This window comes from Pagrus major, chromosome 5 (genome assembly GCF_040436345.1).
Source record: "Pagrus major chromosome 5, Pma_NU_1.0".
NCBI lineage: Eukaryota > Metazoa > Chordata > Actinopteri > Spariformes > Sparidae > Pagrus > Pagrus major.
In genome coordinates, this window is record NC_133219.1 from 20060182 (window position 1) to 20079239 (window position 19058).

Below are 19058 nucleotides of genomic sequence, written 5' to 3' on the forward strand. Positions count from 1 at the left end.
AGGCATTAAGAGATCATAGTATTGTTGTTTGAGGGATCGGAGACTGTTGCATGTATTTTGCCTGCACTGCTTATCCAGGGTGTCCAGGAAGTTCAGTGTCCGGACAATAACAGAACTCTACATGCTCAGGTTTTCCTTTTAACATCAGTCATATTTCAAACAGCTTTGATCGGCTGAACAGTTTTCAAACAAAAGGAAAGAAATTGTTGTGAAATTATGGGGAAAATGTCTTTGACGTCTTGTTAGTTGACCAGCAAAAACTCTTATGGAAATATTCAGATGTTTACTGTAAGTTGTAAATCATGGAGTGTACTTACTTTGCGCTTTTCTCGCCGTAACGACCAGTCCAAGCGCCCATTCACCCATTCACACACTGGTGGCAGAAGCTACCTTGAAGGGGCCAAGTGTCTTGCCCAAGGACACGTCGACACAAAGACTATTGGAGCCAGGGATTGAACCAGCAACCCGATACCCTATCTCCTGTGCTGCGGCTGCACATCAGAATCTGTCTTCTTTCCAGAACATTTTGCCATTCCTGTCTTTATTTTATAGGCCGTGATAGCATTTAATATTGACCTTTTTGCAGCAACTTTTTCCATCATTGGGTCTCTGTTTAGTATTCTGTCTTTCTTTTAGTAAGAACAGGTCAATTCTTCAGGACAGGTCCAGTCAACAAAGAGCTTTGTTGTTGTGATGTAGGACTAAAACTAATGGATTTCATGTTTTGGTGCTAATATATGTCAATCTACTGTATTTTTAAAGCTCTGCTAATCAGATGTGCACCAGATTTATTTCCATTCTTTCCAGACTTATATGTTACTACACTACATGCAGTTTTCATGTTGTGCTGGAAATCATTTTTTATTTTATATGTGAAAAGATTAAAGAAAATGTGACTCTCCAACCCTTCCTCACTGTATTTCTCCATCTTCTCTCAGGGGAAGTTGGTGAAGTACTTCAGCCGCCAGCTGTCCTGTAAGTGCAAAGTGGCCTTAGAGGAGCGCAGTGTCGAGCTGGAGGACTTCCCTCGCCTCGGCCACTGGTTCCGCATCGTCAACCTGAGGAAAGAGGTCACACAGGTAATACATCCAGTCATGACTTTTTATGTTACCAGACACTCATCTGATCATCCATATTTACAATGTAGGAATGTTGAGTGTGATTGCTCTCATTAAAAATCTGGTATCTGATAATGTACATATGAGAGGATCTCCCTTAGATTTCATGACACCAGGCACCAGGTTTTAAAAAGGAAGAAGAGATTGAGAATTAAAAAAACGATATCTCATTCAAACATTTCTTTTTAAATTGTCCATAATGAGTTCAACAATGTTATAGCAGTACAATGCTCGACCAGTGGCCTGTTCTTTAAAACCTGGCGCCTACATTACCCACAATGCAACTGAGCCACTAAGTGACATCACTGGATGTAATTTATTCGATTACATGCAGCCTCCTCTGGAGCCAAAAAAGGCTTGATACTACTTTATTCACATGTGCAGTAGTACTCCCTCCGTATATAGGTTTTCTCTGTAAATGAAGTGCTAGAGATCTCTTTGTGCCAGACTTCAAAACACGGGGTACATCTCTTTGCTTCAGACCTTAAGAATGATTTTCTTTCTTTTCTTCGCTCCAGTCCATACTGGATCGACAGAGTTTTCCAATGACTTAGTCTTTCTAGCTGTTGTGACCAGCCAAGAAAGGCAGTTTTTGGATTAGGATCAAAACTTGGAGTCCGGTTGAGAGCCAAAACATATGAGCTAGCGTTCCATCAGCTCATTTGCATTAAAGACAAAATGATGATAGGTAAATAGAGCCTGACTTAAGTGATGTCTTGAGTTACATGAGACAGAGTATGCCATGAAGACATTTAGCCGTTTTAACTTTGCCCTCCTATTTCACCCTCCCAGGACAGACCTCAAGTGTTGCATAGATGTAGCATCTGACCTGTGTCAACCTTTACAAGCATAGAGAGCAGCTTATTGGTATCAGGTTCAGTTGGCAGTAGAGACTGAAGTTCATCAGGATTAAAACAGGTTTCAAAATTTTAAATGTTTCCTCCGACATTGTTTCTGATTTGTAGATCCCTAAAGAAATATGATAATTATCAGTGAACAGGTCATTAAGAGTAACAAGACGCTACATTTTAGGTTAAAAAAGACAGCATTATTATTATAAATGTAGGGTGTTTGGTGACCTTAACAATTTTATTTTATTTGATACCATACTTTTAACAAGTTTTTGACATAAAACTGACCCCTTTAAATGGGATTTTTGATGCATGGAGTAGCGCCGGAAGAGAAGTGCCTTTAATGTGAGACTCTATAGCCGTACTTGATGAGGTTGCGTCTGTTAGCTCTTCAGGATATGCGCCCTGCCAGTGAACCTGGGCATGTATTCAGGCTTTGGTTGCCCACTAATAGCATTAGAACACAGGTAGATCCAGTCCTCCTAAGTCTCCTAAAAGAGGTTTAGGCAGAAAAATGGTGATGAAGGTTTGAACTAAACACAAACATCTGGGCAAAGTCACCATTTTAATGGCATTCGTTCTGGCAATCATTGACAGAGATTGTTTGCCAATATTCAATATCACTTTAAGGTTATCAGGTTTTTCCATTGATTTGTCACCTGCCTGTATTCACTTATAACCTTTTCCTCTTTTATCCCAGTGATCACTAACCGGCAGCAGTGTGCCATGTGTGTGATTTGGTTTTAGAATTAGTATTTGGTCATTTTTTGCTTTTCTTTTATAGATCTGAACTAAACCTGGTGGTTTATTTTCCTAACACTGGTCCAGAGCTTTTTTGAATTACGTGTTTTCCCTTTATCAGTTAGTCTTTGTCAAGCAGCAGCAACACTGCTGGAAGTTCAAAGCACTGCACATGTTTTAGGCTGCAGTTCTCCTAATGGCTACTAGAGGGCTTCAAGAAAACACTGTTACTTTTCTCTTGAAATATACAGTAAATGTCAATCAAGTTTTTACACAAAGGTTACAATCTCAATAGTTAATTTCATACCTTTTAATGTGTGTTTTGGTGGCAATGTGGAGAATAACTGTTCCATTTGTTAAAGCTTAAAAAATAATTTGATTTCCAGTCTTATTTTTAACTGTAAACTGTAAATGTAAATCAAATGTTCTGTGTATTAATACGAGATCTTAACAGTGTGTATGTATCAGTGAGTGTTAGTAATTGTATCATGGTGTACGTGTGTGTTTTGCAGGAGATGAGTCCAGGTGAGGTGACCCTGGAGGGCCTGCTGGAGATGAGCGAGGAGCAGGTGTGTGAGCTGCTGCAGAAGTTTGGCGCCAACGAAGAGGAGTGCGCCCGACTCAACGCCTCCCTCTCCTGCCTCAGAAAGGCCCACCAGCTCGGTAAGGGACACACACGTCCATAGAAACGCCAGCCTCTAAATGTCTTTAAAGGAAAATACTGGTGTCCTCTAGACTTATCACCATTTACAGCCACTCTGTGTAAAAATACATTTAGTTTTTTAAAGAAACCTAGTCACTTAGTCACCCATCTATCAAGTTACTATCTTTTCTTTCCCACCAGAGTTATATTATTGTTGCAGGATAATTCAGTCTGAAGCAGGGACTGTTGTGGAAACTTCTCTCTGGTGCATTCAATGACGCTCTGACATTTGAGACTTCAGAGCCAGCTTCGGAGGAGCACCTTATTACTTTTACTTTTTTACATTTTGGGGGCCATTTTTATTCTTTTATTAGACAGGAAATGAGGAGAAAAATCAGTCTCCCGCCTGAATCAAACTAGGGCCACAAATAAAACGGCAGCATTTTAACCCTGCAGACCTCCAGTATGCAACTAATGGCAACTCTCATTTAATCTCATAAAACAGAGGGGGCCCAACATTTTCCCTCGGAGGGCCAAGACTGAAACTTAACAGTGGACCACAGGCTAACACTTACTGTATTGTATTGTTAAGATGCAAAATTGTACAAAAAAGATGATTTGGTGTAGCACAATGAAAATGGAGGAGCAGGCTGCCTGTTTACATCCTACTGGATTCATTAACAACCAACAATTACCTCATTATCCTGCCTGTGATTCTATATGATGTGTAAGATGTTATATGACATTTTTAATTAATTCAGAAGATGTAAAGATAAGATAAGATCGATATCAAATCAGACAATATTTAACTTTTGATTATGTAAAATACTATGATGGGTGATAGAGGAGAAATGGGTGATGACTTATATGACACTAATTATCAATAAATAATATACATCACTTTATAACAATCACAATTATAACATATATTACTATTCTAAATATAGTATCCAGATTAAAATGGCAACAAACAAGTTTGTGCAATCTGTAAACAATGTTTGGATTGGTCCCCTATAGACCTCGCTTTCATGGTGCAGTTTGACTGTGATTGGGCTCAAAATCTCCTGGGAAAATGAAGGCTGACTGGCCTGGCACCATTTCTATCTGCTTTCACGTCTCCGTTAAAGACTGACGGAATGAATAAAATCACGTTTTGTCCTTTGTTGTTGGTAGTTACTACACTAAGGAAAATGGAAATGATCTGGTTGTCTTTGCGAAAGTGGCAACAACAGTAATATCACTTGGAAACGCTTTAATGTGTTTGTGCCATTGATAAGAAATCTTTGTTTCGAATACATACATACACATACTGAACTAATACTTCTTCAGACTACTTCTACTACAAATAAACATCGTTTTTTGTGTGCTTTGAGCCAGTAAACATTACCACATTCATAAAGCTGCTAGTCCTAATGATAACTTATTAACGACATAGTGTGGCCAGAGCTGTTTGGTTTTCTGTAGGTGGCACTGTTTTCTTCAAATGCTCAACCCCAGTGATTCAGTTCTTCTCTTTATTCTTAACAAACTGTAAATCAAACAGAATCAGTACTTGTAAGACACCACCTCTTTAAAACAGCAGTTTTAATGAAGTGGATAAAATCACTGTTACAGCAATCATGGATAGCATTTTAAAGATTTGTTGGATGTTAGTTTCTGATGCACTCATGTGTTACAATAACCATGTAAAAAAATCCACATTGACTATTGTGTGTAATGACTCAGTAAAACTAGGTTGGGACCCCAAAACTCCCCTCAGAGACCAGACAGGTAAAGAGTTCAGCTTTACTCGATGCCACAAACAGGCAAAGATTAATACTGGTCCAGTTTAGTATCAGGCAAAAGGTCAGGTAGAGGTAGAGATCAGGTAGGCAGAGAAAACTGTATAAACTGCAAGAAATGGTGTGTAGGTGGACAGGGGGAGGTCAGGTGATGGGGAATGATGGGAACACAAAGGTCACTGCAGGGCAGGATCTGAATGACAGGAGAGTTAATGTGTGGCAAAGGAAGAGGGCAGATAGTGTATGTGGCAGAAGAGTCAGGCTGACATTGTGACAGTTGAATGGACCAAGCGGTCAAATATGAAGCAAAAAGTATGTATAGTGATCATTTTAAAACACACACTTTCTTCTTAAGTTTTTCCGTATACTGTTTTAACACAAAGCCTATTTGTTCTGTTCATTTAGCCTTCATTAGACCTCTTCTCAGGATTGTATCGGCATGTACAGACTGATATTTCCTATACCTCTTTTTCACCAGCTAAGATTGGACAACTCACACTTTACATTTTTATTACTACACAGACTTTGGTGACCTCACATAAATCTTTATAGTGGTTCCTCCTACATTCAACCAGAGCAGAGCTTATTATCCTTCAGTAATGCATGTGTTTTGCTCTATCCAGTTAAGTAATGCAGGGACTAGTTTGACCCAGACATTTATGTTAATTACAACAGTGCATATTTTCACCACTACAGTACTTTATTATGCAGACATTAACTGTATTTTCCTAAAGTTTCTTAGCAGTGCATTGTCAATATGTGGTCGTTATGCTGAGCTAATCAAATCACCTCCTGGCTCTACCTCCATACCTAACGCACAGACATGAGAAAAAAGTGAAATTCCCAAATGTGAAGCTTTCCCTTGAATTCAAGATTTTTAACCTCATGACCACTCCTCTCCAATAAAATAAATGTTAGTAGGAAAACATTTCTTACCTCCTCTTAAAACGCGTTCATCGGACAGTGGTGGTCTTGATGAGGTACAATGAAAAATCATTTTATTTATTGAGCATTTATGTTGCTGCAGAGGTTTAAGTACTGGCATGTGTTGTCTGTATTGTAAAAGGTTAAAGTAAATGCTTGACGGCTGCTTCTAAATAGAGCTTTTCTGCAGAGTGCTGTACAATATGCTTCATATTCACCCATTCACACACGCACTCACACACACACACACACAGACCGGCCACGGGCTGCCATGCAAGGCACCGGCCTGACGACCAGTAGCAATTTAGGGTTCACAAGGACACGAGGAGGAGCTGTGGTACAAACCACCATCCCTGTGATTAGTGGAAGACCTGCTCTACCTCCTGAGTCACAGCCGCTAAAATATGTGCAATTATGGTGAAATGTATACAAATATTTGGGCTGGAATTGCTTTATTGGTTCAGGAGATATTTGATGGCGTGTGTGCTCATTTATAATTTCTAGACATTGGATGTCTCACAATATTCAGAGATAGTCACCTGGTCTTTGTTGTATTCCGTTTTTTCAACGGGAGCTTTTAGAGACAGTGGTGACTTGCCGAAGCATCTGCTGTGAGTGCATTTCTTTTGTGTCATGGCTGGACACCAGGTGGCGTTACAGACCGCACTTTGTTCTCAGCCTGTTAGGTCACAGCTTTTGCAATGATGCCAAAAAACCAGAAGGGGGCAGTAGATCATCACTAAAACCGGGCTGTTGGGTTTAGTAACAACCTTTCGTAAACCCATTTGATAACATATCTGTTTTTCCTCTTCTCCCACTCAAACACACACACACACACACACACACGCTCAAACACACACAGCTCTGTAACAGATGTCCTTTCAGATGGAAGTCTCAGCTAAATAATTAAGCAAATTAACTTGATGTGTAGTTTGTCGTCAGTGTGCCCTCAACAAAACTGTGCTTTATTTATAACAGTGTCTTATTAGAGGTTTAAATTGGCAGTTCTTCAAAGCATTTGTTGATATTTTATGTAATGAATAAGAATTCAGACGTTCAGACGAACAGGTTTTCTTACAGCAGAGCCCGAAAAAACAGCCTCTTTGTGATTCTGCAGGTGTTCAGCTGTCCTCTCCAAATATTCACACCTCTCTGTTGGTCCCTGCGCTCGTTTGTCAGACTGCTGGAGTCGCTCGCCTTCCTGTGAGCTCCTCCAACTTCCATCCTATCATTCTGTCTCATCGGCTTGATTGGGGATGGAGGCGCATATTGTCCATAGAGACAGCGAGACATACAGACATACAAGCAGGCAGACAGGCGTCCCCTGGCAGAGCCCGTCAGGCGGTCCCAGTCGCCCATGCCTCAAGTCCAGCTGGGTTCAAACCAGTCAGCCGTCTCTGAAGAGCAGCTCTCTTTTGGCATCGCTGTCTAGGAGCTTGGCTATGTTCACACTGCATCGAACAGATGTACCAATTTTGATTTTTTTTGCCCCTCGCTCCTGATTTTTTTCCCTATATCTTGTCGTGACTGAGCATTACATGAGACCTAATAATAGAGAGAAAGAAGTAACGTCCTCAAAGTGAAGAAATGCCTCAAAATCAGTCAAAACATAAAGGCAAAAAATGTGTTAAAATATGTAAGAAATAGGATGGATCCAGAAATTGTATTCACACCATTTAGTCCATATCGGTAAAGAGCATGCAAGTATATTCTTGACTTGACAAGTGGCATAAAATGGTTACGACCTACCTGCCGACAATAAAGGCTTCTAAATAGAATAAGATTTGTCCAGCTGCTACCTGCCTTCTTCCTGAAGACCCCGACCCCCTCACTACTGGCATGAATTCGAGGACCCTTCCTGTAGCATGTGTTGTTGTGTTATAAAGTTATTTATTTATTATTTAGTTATGCCCTTTGAAATCTTGACTCAAGATCAGCTTTTTTTTCTGGAGCTTTCAACTGCATCTCATCTTCTTGATTAGAGATGGAGATACCTCAGTTAAATGTGGTGACTCACACTACTTGTGCTCATTGACCTTTGACCCCCTCCGAGTCGATTGTGTGATTGGTTTTGATTGTGGTCCGGTGAGAGACACCTCATGATGCTGGTTCCTCTGTTCATTCAGTCTCTGTCCAGGGTCCTCACTGTTGACGTGTAGTTTCCCCTACATCTGTTGCATGAGAGGTCACTGTTGTTTGTTGTCAGGTTTTCTGTCTGTCTGTCACCATTCTGGTGCACGCAATATTTCAGCGACGCCTTGAGGGAGTTTCTTCAAAGGTGAACTGATTAGAGTTCATTGGTCAAAGGTCAAAGGTCACTGTGACCTAATGAAAAGCATTTTTGGCAATAACTAAAGAATTTATAGGAGACATATTTTATCCAAAAGGTCAAAGGTCAACTTTGCTGTGACATCAAAATGTACAGCAGTAGTCCAACACAAGCTTCAGGTGATTGTCGTTGCACCATTTGATGAAGCTCTCCGTCAGTCCTCTGTAAAAATAGTCTCTAAGTGAAGACAGCAATGTTTCTCACTGTAAAGTATTCACTGGAAACATACATGTCATACATGTGATAACTTCCATTTCACCAAGAAGTACACTTAATACTTTTTATTAAATTCTTACAAGGTCTTCGCTACATGAATCTGGAAAGACATGGATATCAGCTGCAACTATACTGGTGCACAGAGGCATACAACAGCAGGGTGCTAATTCTAGTTATTTACTATGTTTTGTAATCACCTTTGGTTGATGATGATGGCAGCACTGTAATTTTTATGTTTTTATAGTTGAATTGATTAAACCTTGAACAGCTACTTTACTCATCAGGGTAACAGATCATGCTGATGACGGATATTTTGTAAAAAACAGCTGTGCTTATACACAAGTTTTGAATTCAAACAGATTTGAATATTACATTTCTTTCCCACTTTCGAACTGTTGTATGAGTTTGAATAAATAGTGACAGTCCCAGAATAGACTGTAAAGGGGTTAAAGATCATAGAGGCCATTCACATCTGACCCTAAAAAACATTTTTGAACACAGATCAGGGTTATGATCTCCCCTCATTTACAACCACCTGTTACCACATGAACAAAGGGTCAAACATGGGTCATGCTCAGCAAACTAAACCCGGTGGTAAGAACCTTAAGATGCTAGTAACAGCCAGCATGATAAAAAAATTGTCAAAAAGACAATCATCTCTTTAAAAAATCTGCTACTTTCAGATTTTAACATTAAGGTCCGGGCTGTGTTTGTCTTTCTCTGCTTGTGTTTGATTTCTTCACTTCACACCCCTCTTCCTTTCCTTTTCTTGCCTTCCTGCTTATTGTTTATCAGCTGCTTCACTTCTTCGCCCACTGCCTCAACCACACTCTCCTCCTCTCTCTCTCCCTGGCTCTCCAAAGCCAGGGTCTGGCCACACAGAGCCACTAATGGGCTCTCTAACAGGGGGGACTGGCTGGAGATGTGTGAATGCACCGCAGCAACACCACAACCCCCACACAGAGCGGTGAGAGGCACTTTCAGCCGAGGGAAATAAAGGGTGTGCAGCCGTGTGTTTTTTTTTTTCATATTCTTACCCAGATGGAGTTTGGAGAGGGAGATATGTCATAGCTTCGAAACATCGCCACATTTACACATCTGTGTTCGCGTGCGTTGGTGGGATTGCACGAGTACCTGTGTGTCAGCAGGTATGAGTAGGAGATGTGCATGTGCTTTTGAAGGCTTACACGGCCCCATGAGAGCATTTAGCACTTAACCACTGCTAAGCAAGAAGCAGAGGATGTTCTTACGTCTTGAGTCTTTTTAGAGTTTTATTTTTTGTCTTAAAAATCTGGAGGTTGTTGCAGAAGTACAGATATATTCCACCAGCATGAATGAAAGCACAGAAGAGGATTTACAGATTTATGCCACATGTTTTTTTCAAAGAAGATATGTCGCTCCAGTTTATGAGTCATCAGGAATTATGTTAAAATTGGCAGACATGGACATTCATATACTTTACAATCTTGGCAGTTTATACATCACATAACCAGAGAAACAGAGAACATGATGAGTGAATGTATGTTGGTGTTATGGTGGAGGAAGGAAACTAATGCAAGTTAATAGAATTTTTCACTACAGGCTCTTGGGATTGCAGTCCACGGGTTGCAATGAGGATGAGTCATACAATTCGGAGGCAGCCGGTCGGTCCTTTGTGCCGCGATATACACACATTATCCAGCCCGCCCCTCTAGACAAGTCCACACACACACACACACACACACACACACACACACACACACACACACACACACACACACGCACACACGCACACACGCACAAAGACATACGAACATTTTCATCTAGGTTGTTTTGTTGATAAGGCTTATAGTGTTGATCTAAGTTCAGCACGACAGGTCTCCTCGGTGCCTTTCCCCTGTAATGACAGCTTCAAGGAATGTCCCCGTGCCCTGCCTTGAGACAGCTTCACACGCACGCAGAAACACCTAATTGGCTTCAAATGCCATCAGCGAGCAAAAGAGATGTAGAAAGGCAGAGGAGGCACAGAATATGCGAGGGAGGAGATTGGAGGAGAGGAAAGGAAAGTGAAGGAGGCATGTGGGGGAAGAAAGACGTGGAATAACATGAGAGAGAATTAGGGTGAGAAAGAGGCAGTGACGACAGGAGGCGAAGGAGAAACGCAGTCATGTCGGGAAGAAAAGAGCAGATGCAACAGGGAAGAAAAAACGACCAGAAGAAGCATTGACCGAACCCCCGACACCCATCTTCCTGAACACCCCTGGGTGGTCCTTATTGGCTGTTAACTAATTAGCTGAGTCGAACTATGAGTCCCACTGATTACACTGCAAGAAAGTCCACACACGCTCAACTTTAAAGAGTCAAGATTAAAAAGGGACACTGCATCTATTGAACGCAGCCATTGCCCTTTTCGCCAAATCCTGTTCACAGTGGCAGTAAGATAGAGCAGCCCCTGTCCCAGTGGCATTTCACTGCCATTTAGCCCAGAGAAGCAACACATCTAGAGGTAATTAGTCCAATTATGAGGCTGTTATCTGCCTTTCTCAAAGCCTCACTGCATGTTAAGATTGCCCCATTAATGTTGTTGGGGGAGTGCTATTTGCATTAATCACCGCAAAGGAGAAGCGGTCGTAAATGCTTGCTGCATTGTTTGGATGGACAGTTGATGTGGAGATGCTGGGTTACTCAGGTGAGAAGAGAGAATAGAAGGTGGATGATGAATTACATCTCTAGTTATGCATTAATGTGATCAGCATTTGGTGTGATTCCAGGTGAAGTGCATCTTAACGGTGATCCAACAGCTTTTTAGTCCGAACTGAGCAAAGTGATTCGAATCAGCAACGTGATTCATGATTTCCACCTCAAGCACAAACCTGAGCATGGTTGAAGTCTTGTAATGTAACCCTTGGGCAAGAAAGTGCAGTAGTATAATGAAGTTGAACTCACCAGCGTACAGTCACAAAAACAGTAAAACACACATGTTTACAGTGTAAAGAGTGTTCTGTGCAACTTAAGACAGTTACACACATCTCATAGGACACCAGATCTTTAGAGTTATTTTCCATTTCTGTGTGTTTCGCATCCAGCTCCTTCAGGTTCACCAGTTCCTCTTTTCAAGTCCCATTTTCATATTAGAGACAGTAATCCAGCTAATTAGAGCAGACACCCAGCAGAAGTGTCTAGTCTGGAGGTAATATTTCAAGATGCACAATTATACCATTTCATGATTTGGCTGGAGAATGTGACATTGATTGCTTGATTATAGCACCGTCATCGTTGGCTTGTACAGTCGAAAATGAGAAGTGCTTGTGAGTGCATTATGATCATTTTGTAGTATGGTAACGTTTGAATATGACCTAATGCATCGCAAATCATTGATAAAGTAAAAGAAAAGCAATATTGTAGTTGCAGGAATGCTGTCACAGAAATTGATGGGGAATAGTCAAGCCTTGATATCAACAAGTTATTGCTCAGTCAAATTTAACCCCTAGAAGTCATGATAAATTACAAGATTTTAGTTTCCCTCCATGAAACTTCTGAGACTTACCCGCTAATAAGCACAAGCCACACAAATAAACTGAAATCACAGTTCTCAAAGGGGTTATGCTCACTCTGTGTTTTTCATCTCATTTAGCAGCGAGCTTTTTTTGTGTGTGTGCCCGAGGTTGTTGCTTAGGTGAGATCATGTGAAACAAGAAATTCATAAGTCAGGTCCTGTTACTATATGGCTGAAGCAGTTGCTAAGATACTAGCGCACTCCATGAATTGGCTCATTACTTGAAGCAACAGTTTGATGAGTGTGATTCAAGTTCATTGCTTCTCGTGCAGAGAAATTTCACTTGGGTATCAATTTGATAAGAACTGTCAAAAGCATTTTTTTAAAGTGAGGCTGCCTTGCTGCCAGAATGTAATTACCAAAAGGGAAACTCATAATTTAGATCAAATGTTTTACAGAAATGATCTTGTTGGATTTTAGAAGGTACACATCTCGAAGCGTACAATACAAGTTGGTACCTCATGTGTCAGGTGTTACAAGTGGTGTGTGGTGTGGTGTGAACTCTTCAGTGGCCATTGAGGGGTCAAGCTCAACTTTTACGTATCTGAGTGGCCTGTTGTGTTTTCATTCCTGCAAATAAAGGATGCTTGATCGAGCAACCCCCTTCATCTTTTCCGTACATTTGTGGATGAGCACTCTTTTGGGCCCACTCGTCCTCTCTGCATCTTGATGTCCTTCTGAGGGGGTTGAGATCGGGGCCTCTTAATGGGGGTTCAGACACAAGTGTGAGTGTGTGAGTCCTCAGGCAGGGCAGCAGCATCTCAAGAGACCCTACTGGCTAATATCCATAGGTGTTAATCACGGCTGCTCATGACACTAATCAATCCTTGAAAATGTGATCTGTATTTCTGGAAAATCAGCTCACAGTTTTCCATTTCAAATTCTGTACAGGGGCTATAACCATGTGCAATGTAGTGCTTTCCATGACAACCAAAGACAACACCAGGTTCACTAATTGGAAAACGTCAACCAGCGAGTGGGAACTAAGTAATGACATCATTTGGTTTACCATAATGTTATTTTTATGGTACATTTTCCAGTAGCCATCAATATATGTTTGTTTCTATTTGGTGGATGTGTCACAGTTAAAACTGCAGAGTGAGGTAAGAGCAGCCGCTGATTCAGAAAGTATTCCTGTAACTTTTCCATTTGAAAGATGATATTTCTTACAATGGTTCAGTAAGACACTGAGATGTGCTGTGTCTTCACTTGAGACAACTTTTTTCAAACATGCAGTGTTACTTCCCAAGAGCTGTGAAACAGACTTTGATGTGTAAAATCGATGGACTTCCCCTTATGTGATGTTTTTTTAGCCATTTCAATTTAGTTTCTGAGAAATTATGTTTATTTTGTCAGCTTGTTATGGCAGATGGCTTCAAATTCAACAATGCCCATGTGCTTCAGCAGATGTTACTGTGAGGAAGAAGCCTGCCATAGGGCAAAGCCATAAACTGTGGCTAATTTCAGAATGCTATGTTGCTATATGAGAAATAAATATGCGTAGAGCAGCAGCAAAAAAATACTTGGATTAGTGTTAAAAGCCTTTATTCAAAACATGGCGACTTACAGAACATGAAACACTGACTGGTTTCAACCTTGAAAGTCTTCATCAGGATACAAAAGGATGGACAAAAATCCACCAAACATTTTGTAAACTTGGCAAGGGGTGTCACCCAATCTTGACTGAGTGAATGCAGGTGGTGATATCAATGAATCCCATGTTGAAGATGTTTGTGGTGTCAATACGAAAATGTTCATTCCTTCAAGAATCATTGGTTTTCCTCAAAGTGTTGTGTTAAGCTTCTGTTTGCCGTTAGCAGCACCCTTTATAGTACCTTATTGTGTAATATTATTGTAATATATCTAATAATACAATTGATAATAATAAAAAGATATATATGTTTATAGTATACATATACTAAAATTATATACTATGTACTTTTACTTTTTATGCTTAATTTAAAGTATAACTAAAATGTAAAAGTAATAATGAAGTATACTGATAATTTATTACAAAATGTCCTTTTAAGTAATTGACATCAACCAGAAGCAGAACTTCTACAATAAGAATACATTAATGGCATATTGCTTGAATATTTGCAAGACACTCACAATACATGTTTAATGTACTTATTGTACACAAATAAGGTAGAACTTAAGTTAACTAGTCAAGCATGTATATTAGTACATACACAGCAATATACTTAAAGTGTACAAAGTGTACTTGAAGTTGTTCCATTACATTTTGTTTTTTAAAACATACATTTTAAACTTTGCTTTTAAAGTCCTCTGAGACTAACCCAAAAAGACAACAAACTGAACCACATTAACCTGCTGCCGTATTGAAAAATACTTCCCAGTGGCAGGTCATTAACTGCACCACTGTTTCTGCTAAAACAAAATGTTTTGCTGCGTTTCAGTAGCCCTAAACATAACCTTTGGTGAATGAAAACTTGCAGAGTCTTTACACCGGGTGTCTTTTTTGGGGGGTCTTTAACAAGAAATTTAAGAACCCACATGGGGATGACTCAAATATATTTAATAGAAAAATAAAAAATAAAATGAGAGCCTTGTAAATTCCTGCATATTATGTCCCTTGTGTCTTTGCAGCCATCTCTTCCCACAACTCGTTGTTCCTCGCGGCCTCTTCTTCATAACATTACAGAATAGGAAAGACTGCAGGCTTTTTTTCCCATCAAGTTTTGCAATTCCATCGGGACCTTTTATGGGAGATATTTTTCTTGGTTCATTTGATGTTGCTGGTGTTGATATTGTGTTTGAAGTTTGTGTTTTTGATGCTTATCGTTCCTCAGAGACAATGTCATGGGGGAGAAAATTAATGACACAAAACAAAAAAGAAACAAAGTATTAGGGCTGTTGACAGTAATTTGCATTAAATATGGCTTCACGGTCAATAGCAGAATTTTTTAAGCGTGTGAGGTCAATTTTGCTCCAAATCAGTCATGCATGAGATACTGCATCTGCTGAAATGTACCCAGGATCGATTCTACCAACAATATGTTTTGTTTTGCTGAACAGCCTTTTGGCTATGCATAACTGCAGATGGAAAGTAGAATATTGCAGACTATTTCAGCTGTGTCTCTGCCAGATCAATAAACACGCTCTTCTGTTTTTTGTTCCTTTCTGAAGAACAACTTGAGGAGGATAAATTGCACAGTAATGGAGGTAAAGTATTGTCATCTGAGCTCAAAACCTCATCATGGCTGCATACTTTCAACTATTTCGCCTCAGTGCTTCCCTTTGTTTCTCATTGAGCAGAAAGTTTAGTTTCGGTAGAAGTCGGCTTGTGTTATGACTCATGCAGCTTTGCCCTGTTCTGTTTTGGCACACACTTCCATTTTACTCACTCGCTCGCTCCATCCATTCATGCTTAATCTGCTCCACATCAGCATATTTGAACAACACCGCACTACTAATTCGTTCACGACAGATAACAGCGAAAGTTAATTCTTCATTACCCAAATTGAGCACATTTGCTGGTCGTAAATGTCCGCCTGCTGCCAGGATTTACTCTTACCGCTGCAATCAAGAAGCAGAGCTAATGGATGTTTTAGTATTAAGTGCATGACACAAACCAATTTGGTTTAACTTGATACACCATATTACGCAAAAATGTTCACCCAAATTGATATTGAAAATGAGGAAAAATAACATAATTTCTCACTCAAAGTGGTATTTAGACATGCAGATAATTTTGCTTTCATTTTCTCGGGTTTTGAGATATGTGCCCCTGAGATTTCTTCAATGGAAGGGGTCTCAGTGCTGAAAACTATAGTGATTAATTCAGTGTGAATGGAATCACAGACAGATATCTCAAATCTGGGTAAATTAAACCAAAACTATTTGCAGATACCACCACAGATAAGCAAGAAAAGATGGCCTTTTGTAATTAGTGTGAACCCTCTAACCTGCATTCTTTGCAGTACGTTGCAAGCAGTTGTTTTACTGGCATTCACTCAGCCTATCTCTGTTTTTTTCCAACAGGGAGCCAGGCGAAGCAGGACTGGTCCATCCAGTGGCCGACCTCTGAATCGGGCAAAGAAAACACTCCAGTGTGCCAGCCAGAGGCCAGTCAGTGGATCCGGTTCCAACTCTCTCAAAGCCCCAAAGTCCAGTCCAAGTACAACCAGCACATGTGCCACAGCCCCCAGGCCTTGGCGCCCCCTTTATATGCCGATCGACTGACTGTCGACAGCCCAGGTCTCTTCCCACCCTTGGACACTGGTCACCGCTCCCTGCCCCCTTCACCCCGCCAGAGGCATTTTGGCCACACACCTCCTCGGACTCCCTTGGTGGTCAACACCATGACCCCGCCTGGCACTCCCCCAATGCGGCGAAGGAACAAAGTGAAGGCCCCGGGAACACCACCTCCGCCCAGCCGCAAGCTCATCCATCTGCTGCCGGGCTTCACTGCACTGCACCGCAGCAAATCCCACGAGTTCCAGCTGGGGAACCGCTTGGAGGACACACAGACACCAAAGTAAGTGGTGCAGTTTTCAAGCAGTTGTGATCACCATGATACACATGTAAACACAAACATCCAAATTTTAGGCACAGGCTCTGAAGCTGCTAACTATTTATATGTGCTATTTACTCATTTTCAAACATTTGCGATGATGTTATGTGTATTTATCAATTTCGATTGTTTACAACAGCAAACCTAGCTTTAAAGATAATTATAGTTATAGTGATATAATCAGTGGAGGAAGAATTCATATTCATTATTGAGTTAAAGTCACAGTACTGCAGTATGAAAATACTCCAGTACACATTGAACTTGCATTAATTTGCCAAATAAGTAAAGATTATTTGCAAATGTATCGTATGTAAAAGTACACATAACTAAAAACATGGCCCCTGTGACTGTTATACTATTATATAACAGTATTATAGTATTATTATTGTTGATCCATAATGTGTAACTAACATTTAAATGTTAAGGTACAGCTACTTTAAAGCTACAAGGAACTCTTGTACTGTGTTGATTCTGGTGGCCCCTGTGGACAAATGGGGAATGAGCACCACCAAAGTTTTTGATCTGGCTAGTTTGAACAATTGTTTTGGATGCATGGCGATGAGGCAATGTACCTACTTTGTATCTACTTTCTGGTCGAGTAAGATTGATGACTTTAATATGAAGATGGTCAGTCAAAGTAAACTTTGATTCAGTTCCATACCACCAGACTACAGAGCAGCTTCATTCTCCAGGCTGTGAGACCCGTCAATTCATCTTCATTATTCAGTCAGAACCCCCCCCCCCCCCCCAAAAAAAAAAAAAAAAAAACGTACGTCATATAGAGGAATCAGTATTAAAGACTGTTTTATAACCAGTTAAAAGCTGAAAGTACAACACTTCATTCAGTTACTCTCCACTACTGAGTATCAAATGATGCCTTACTGGTTAGAGCAGTAGCGCACTGCGCTACTTGTCAGTAATGTTTGCCCAACTGCATTTTTTACCAGTAGGTGTTAAATGAACCTGTGGGTGATGAGTCTATAGACATCACAGTTTGTTGGAAAGTCTTCAAAAAGTTACATATTGTTTGCCTTTAAAGTATTTGAATTTTAAAGTTCCATTGTGTATGGCTGGAAGGAAGATAATGTGGATGCGACCACAAAAATTACGGCAATTGTTGTAATTCAGGCCAGAGGACTCGTGTTTCTTATCACACAAATTTGTTCGACTGTCAAAAGGATCTTGTTTAAGAAGTTTGGAGCAATAATCCAAGTTGTTACTGTACAGTTGATTTCAGCAGATAGCCTGCCTGAAGCAGAACATTCAGAGATGCGGTCCTCTCTCTCCCAGATCTGTACAAGGTCTCACAACGTAATTCCATCTGATCTAACTGACACAGAGAGGAAGTTAGGGCCCCACCTTTCCTTTCAGCAGTTTTACTCGGACATAATCTTCCACCAGAGTCCAATCAGATTAATTCCCAGGAGGACATCATTGCCCATAAAGAACCGATGGCCTGCCGGTAGAGATAAGGGGCCTCGAGGCCGAGTTCCTGACCGACCATGCTTGTGTCTGGTACTATGCTGATCAGATTTGGCCACAAACAGGGTCCACCACTGCTAGGTAATCAGGAACCAGAGTCTGCCTCAGGAGAGCTACTCTCATTTTGTTAATGCCATTAGATGACAGTGCCCTATCATTGCTTCACTTGGTAAGTTAATATTTGGGAGCCGTCCTCTGCTTTCACGATGGCCATCTGGGTTATATTTGTCGTGTGCTTGGTTTGCGGACGGGGCTACATCCACGTGGGTGTTTGCATCTGTATCCGCACAGTGAGGAGTGGATCATAGCTGCAGTGAATAGGCTCAAACGGCATTAGAGAATTGATTACCGGTCCCTGAGCACTGATAGACTGCAGGCTGTGAGTTGAGCCCCTCGAATCGATGGTCTGTGTGTGCCTGGAAATGTTGTAGCTGATCCAGACAGGGCAGATCTGCTGGCTTCTCTGATGGCCAAGTACCTCTCATAATATATCATAATTGGTCGGGGGATGGTGCTGGCAAGCATCAAGCCAGGGTGGTTCAGTTCTGGCATGAGGCAATCGTACTTTGCTTCGTTTCTGTGTGTGCATGGGAATTGGCTTTCGTTGCAATGTTGGCATCTGTAAAATACCTAAAGTCAGAAGCCCGAAAGTTCATACCATACCATGTATTCTTAAATCTTGCACTGACATTACTATTTCTTGTCTTGATTTTTACTTTAGGATAAAAAACAACTTGCAAACATTTCACAGTGCAAACCAACACTGAAGAAAGTATATTAAATATCACACACAAGTCTATTTCACACTTTAATGGCTGCTATTCCATGATACCCTGTTCCCTCCATACTACACATATTTCCCCTTATTACCAACCTGAGGATTTTAATAAGCTCTCAGTGC

General features: G+C 40.7%; 1 protein-coding gene across 1 annotated transcript in view; it reads left to right on the forward strand.

Moving 5' to 3' along the window:
- The window catches only part of ksr2 (kinase suppressor of ras 2), an 89211-nt gene that overhangs the window by 10269 nt on the left and 59884 nt on the right, over positions 1-19058 (forward strand). The window contains exons 2-5 of the mRNA XM_073466895.1: positions 939-1079; positions 3223-3373; positions 15289-15324; positions 16144-16639. Of these exons, the coding sequence (XP_073322996.1) occupies positions 939-1079; positions 3223-3373; positions 15289-15324; positions 16144-16639 (824 nt within the window). The remainder of the gene's footprint in view (positions 1-938; positions 1080-3222; positions 3374-15288; positions 15325-16143; positions 16640-19058) is intronic.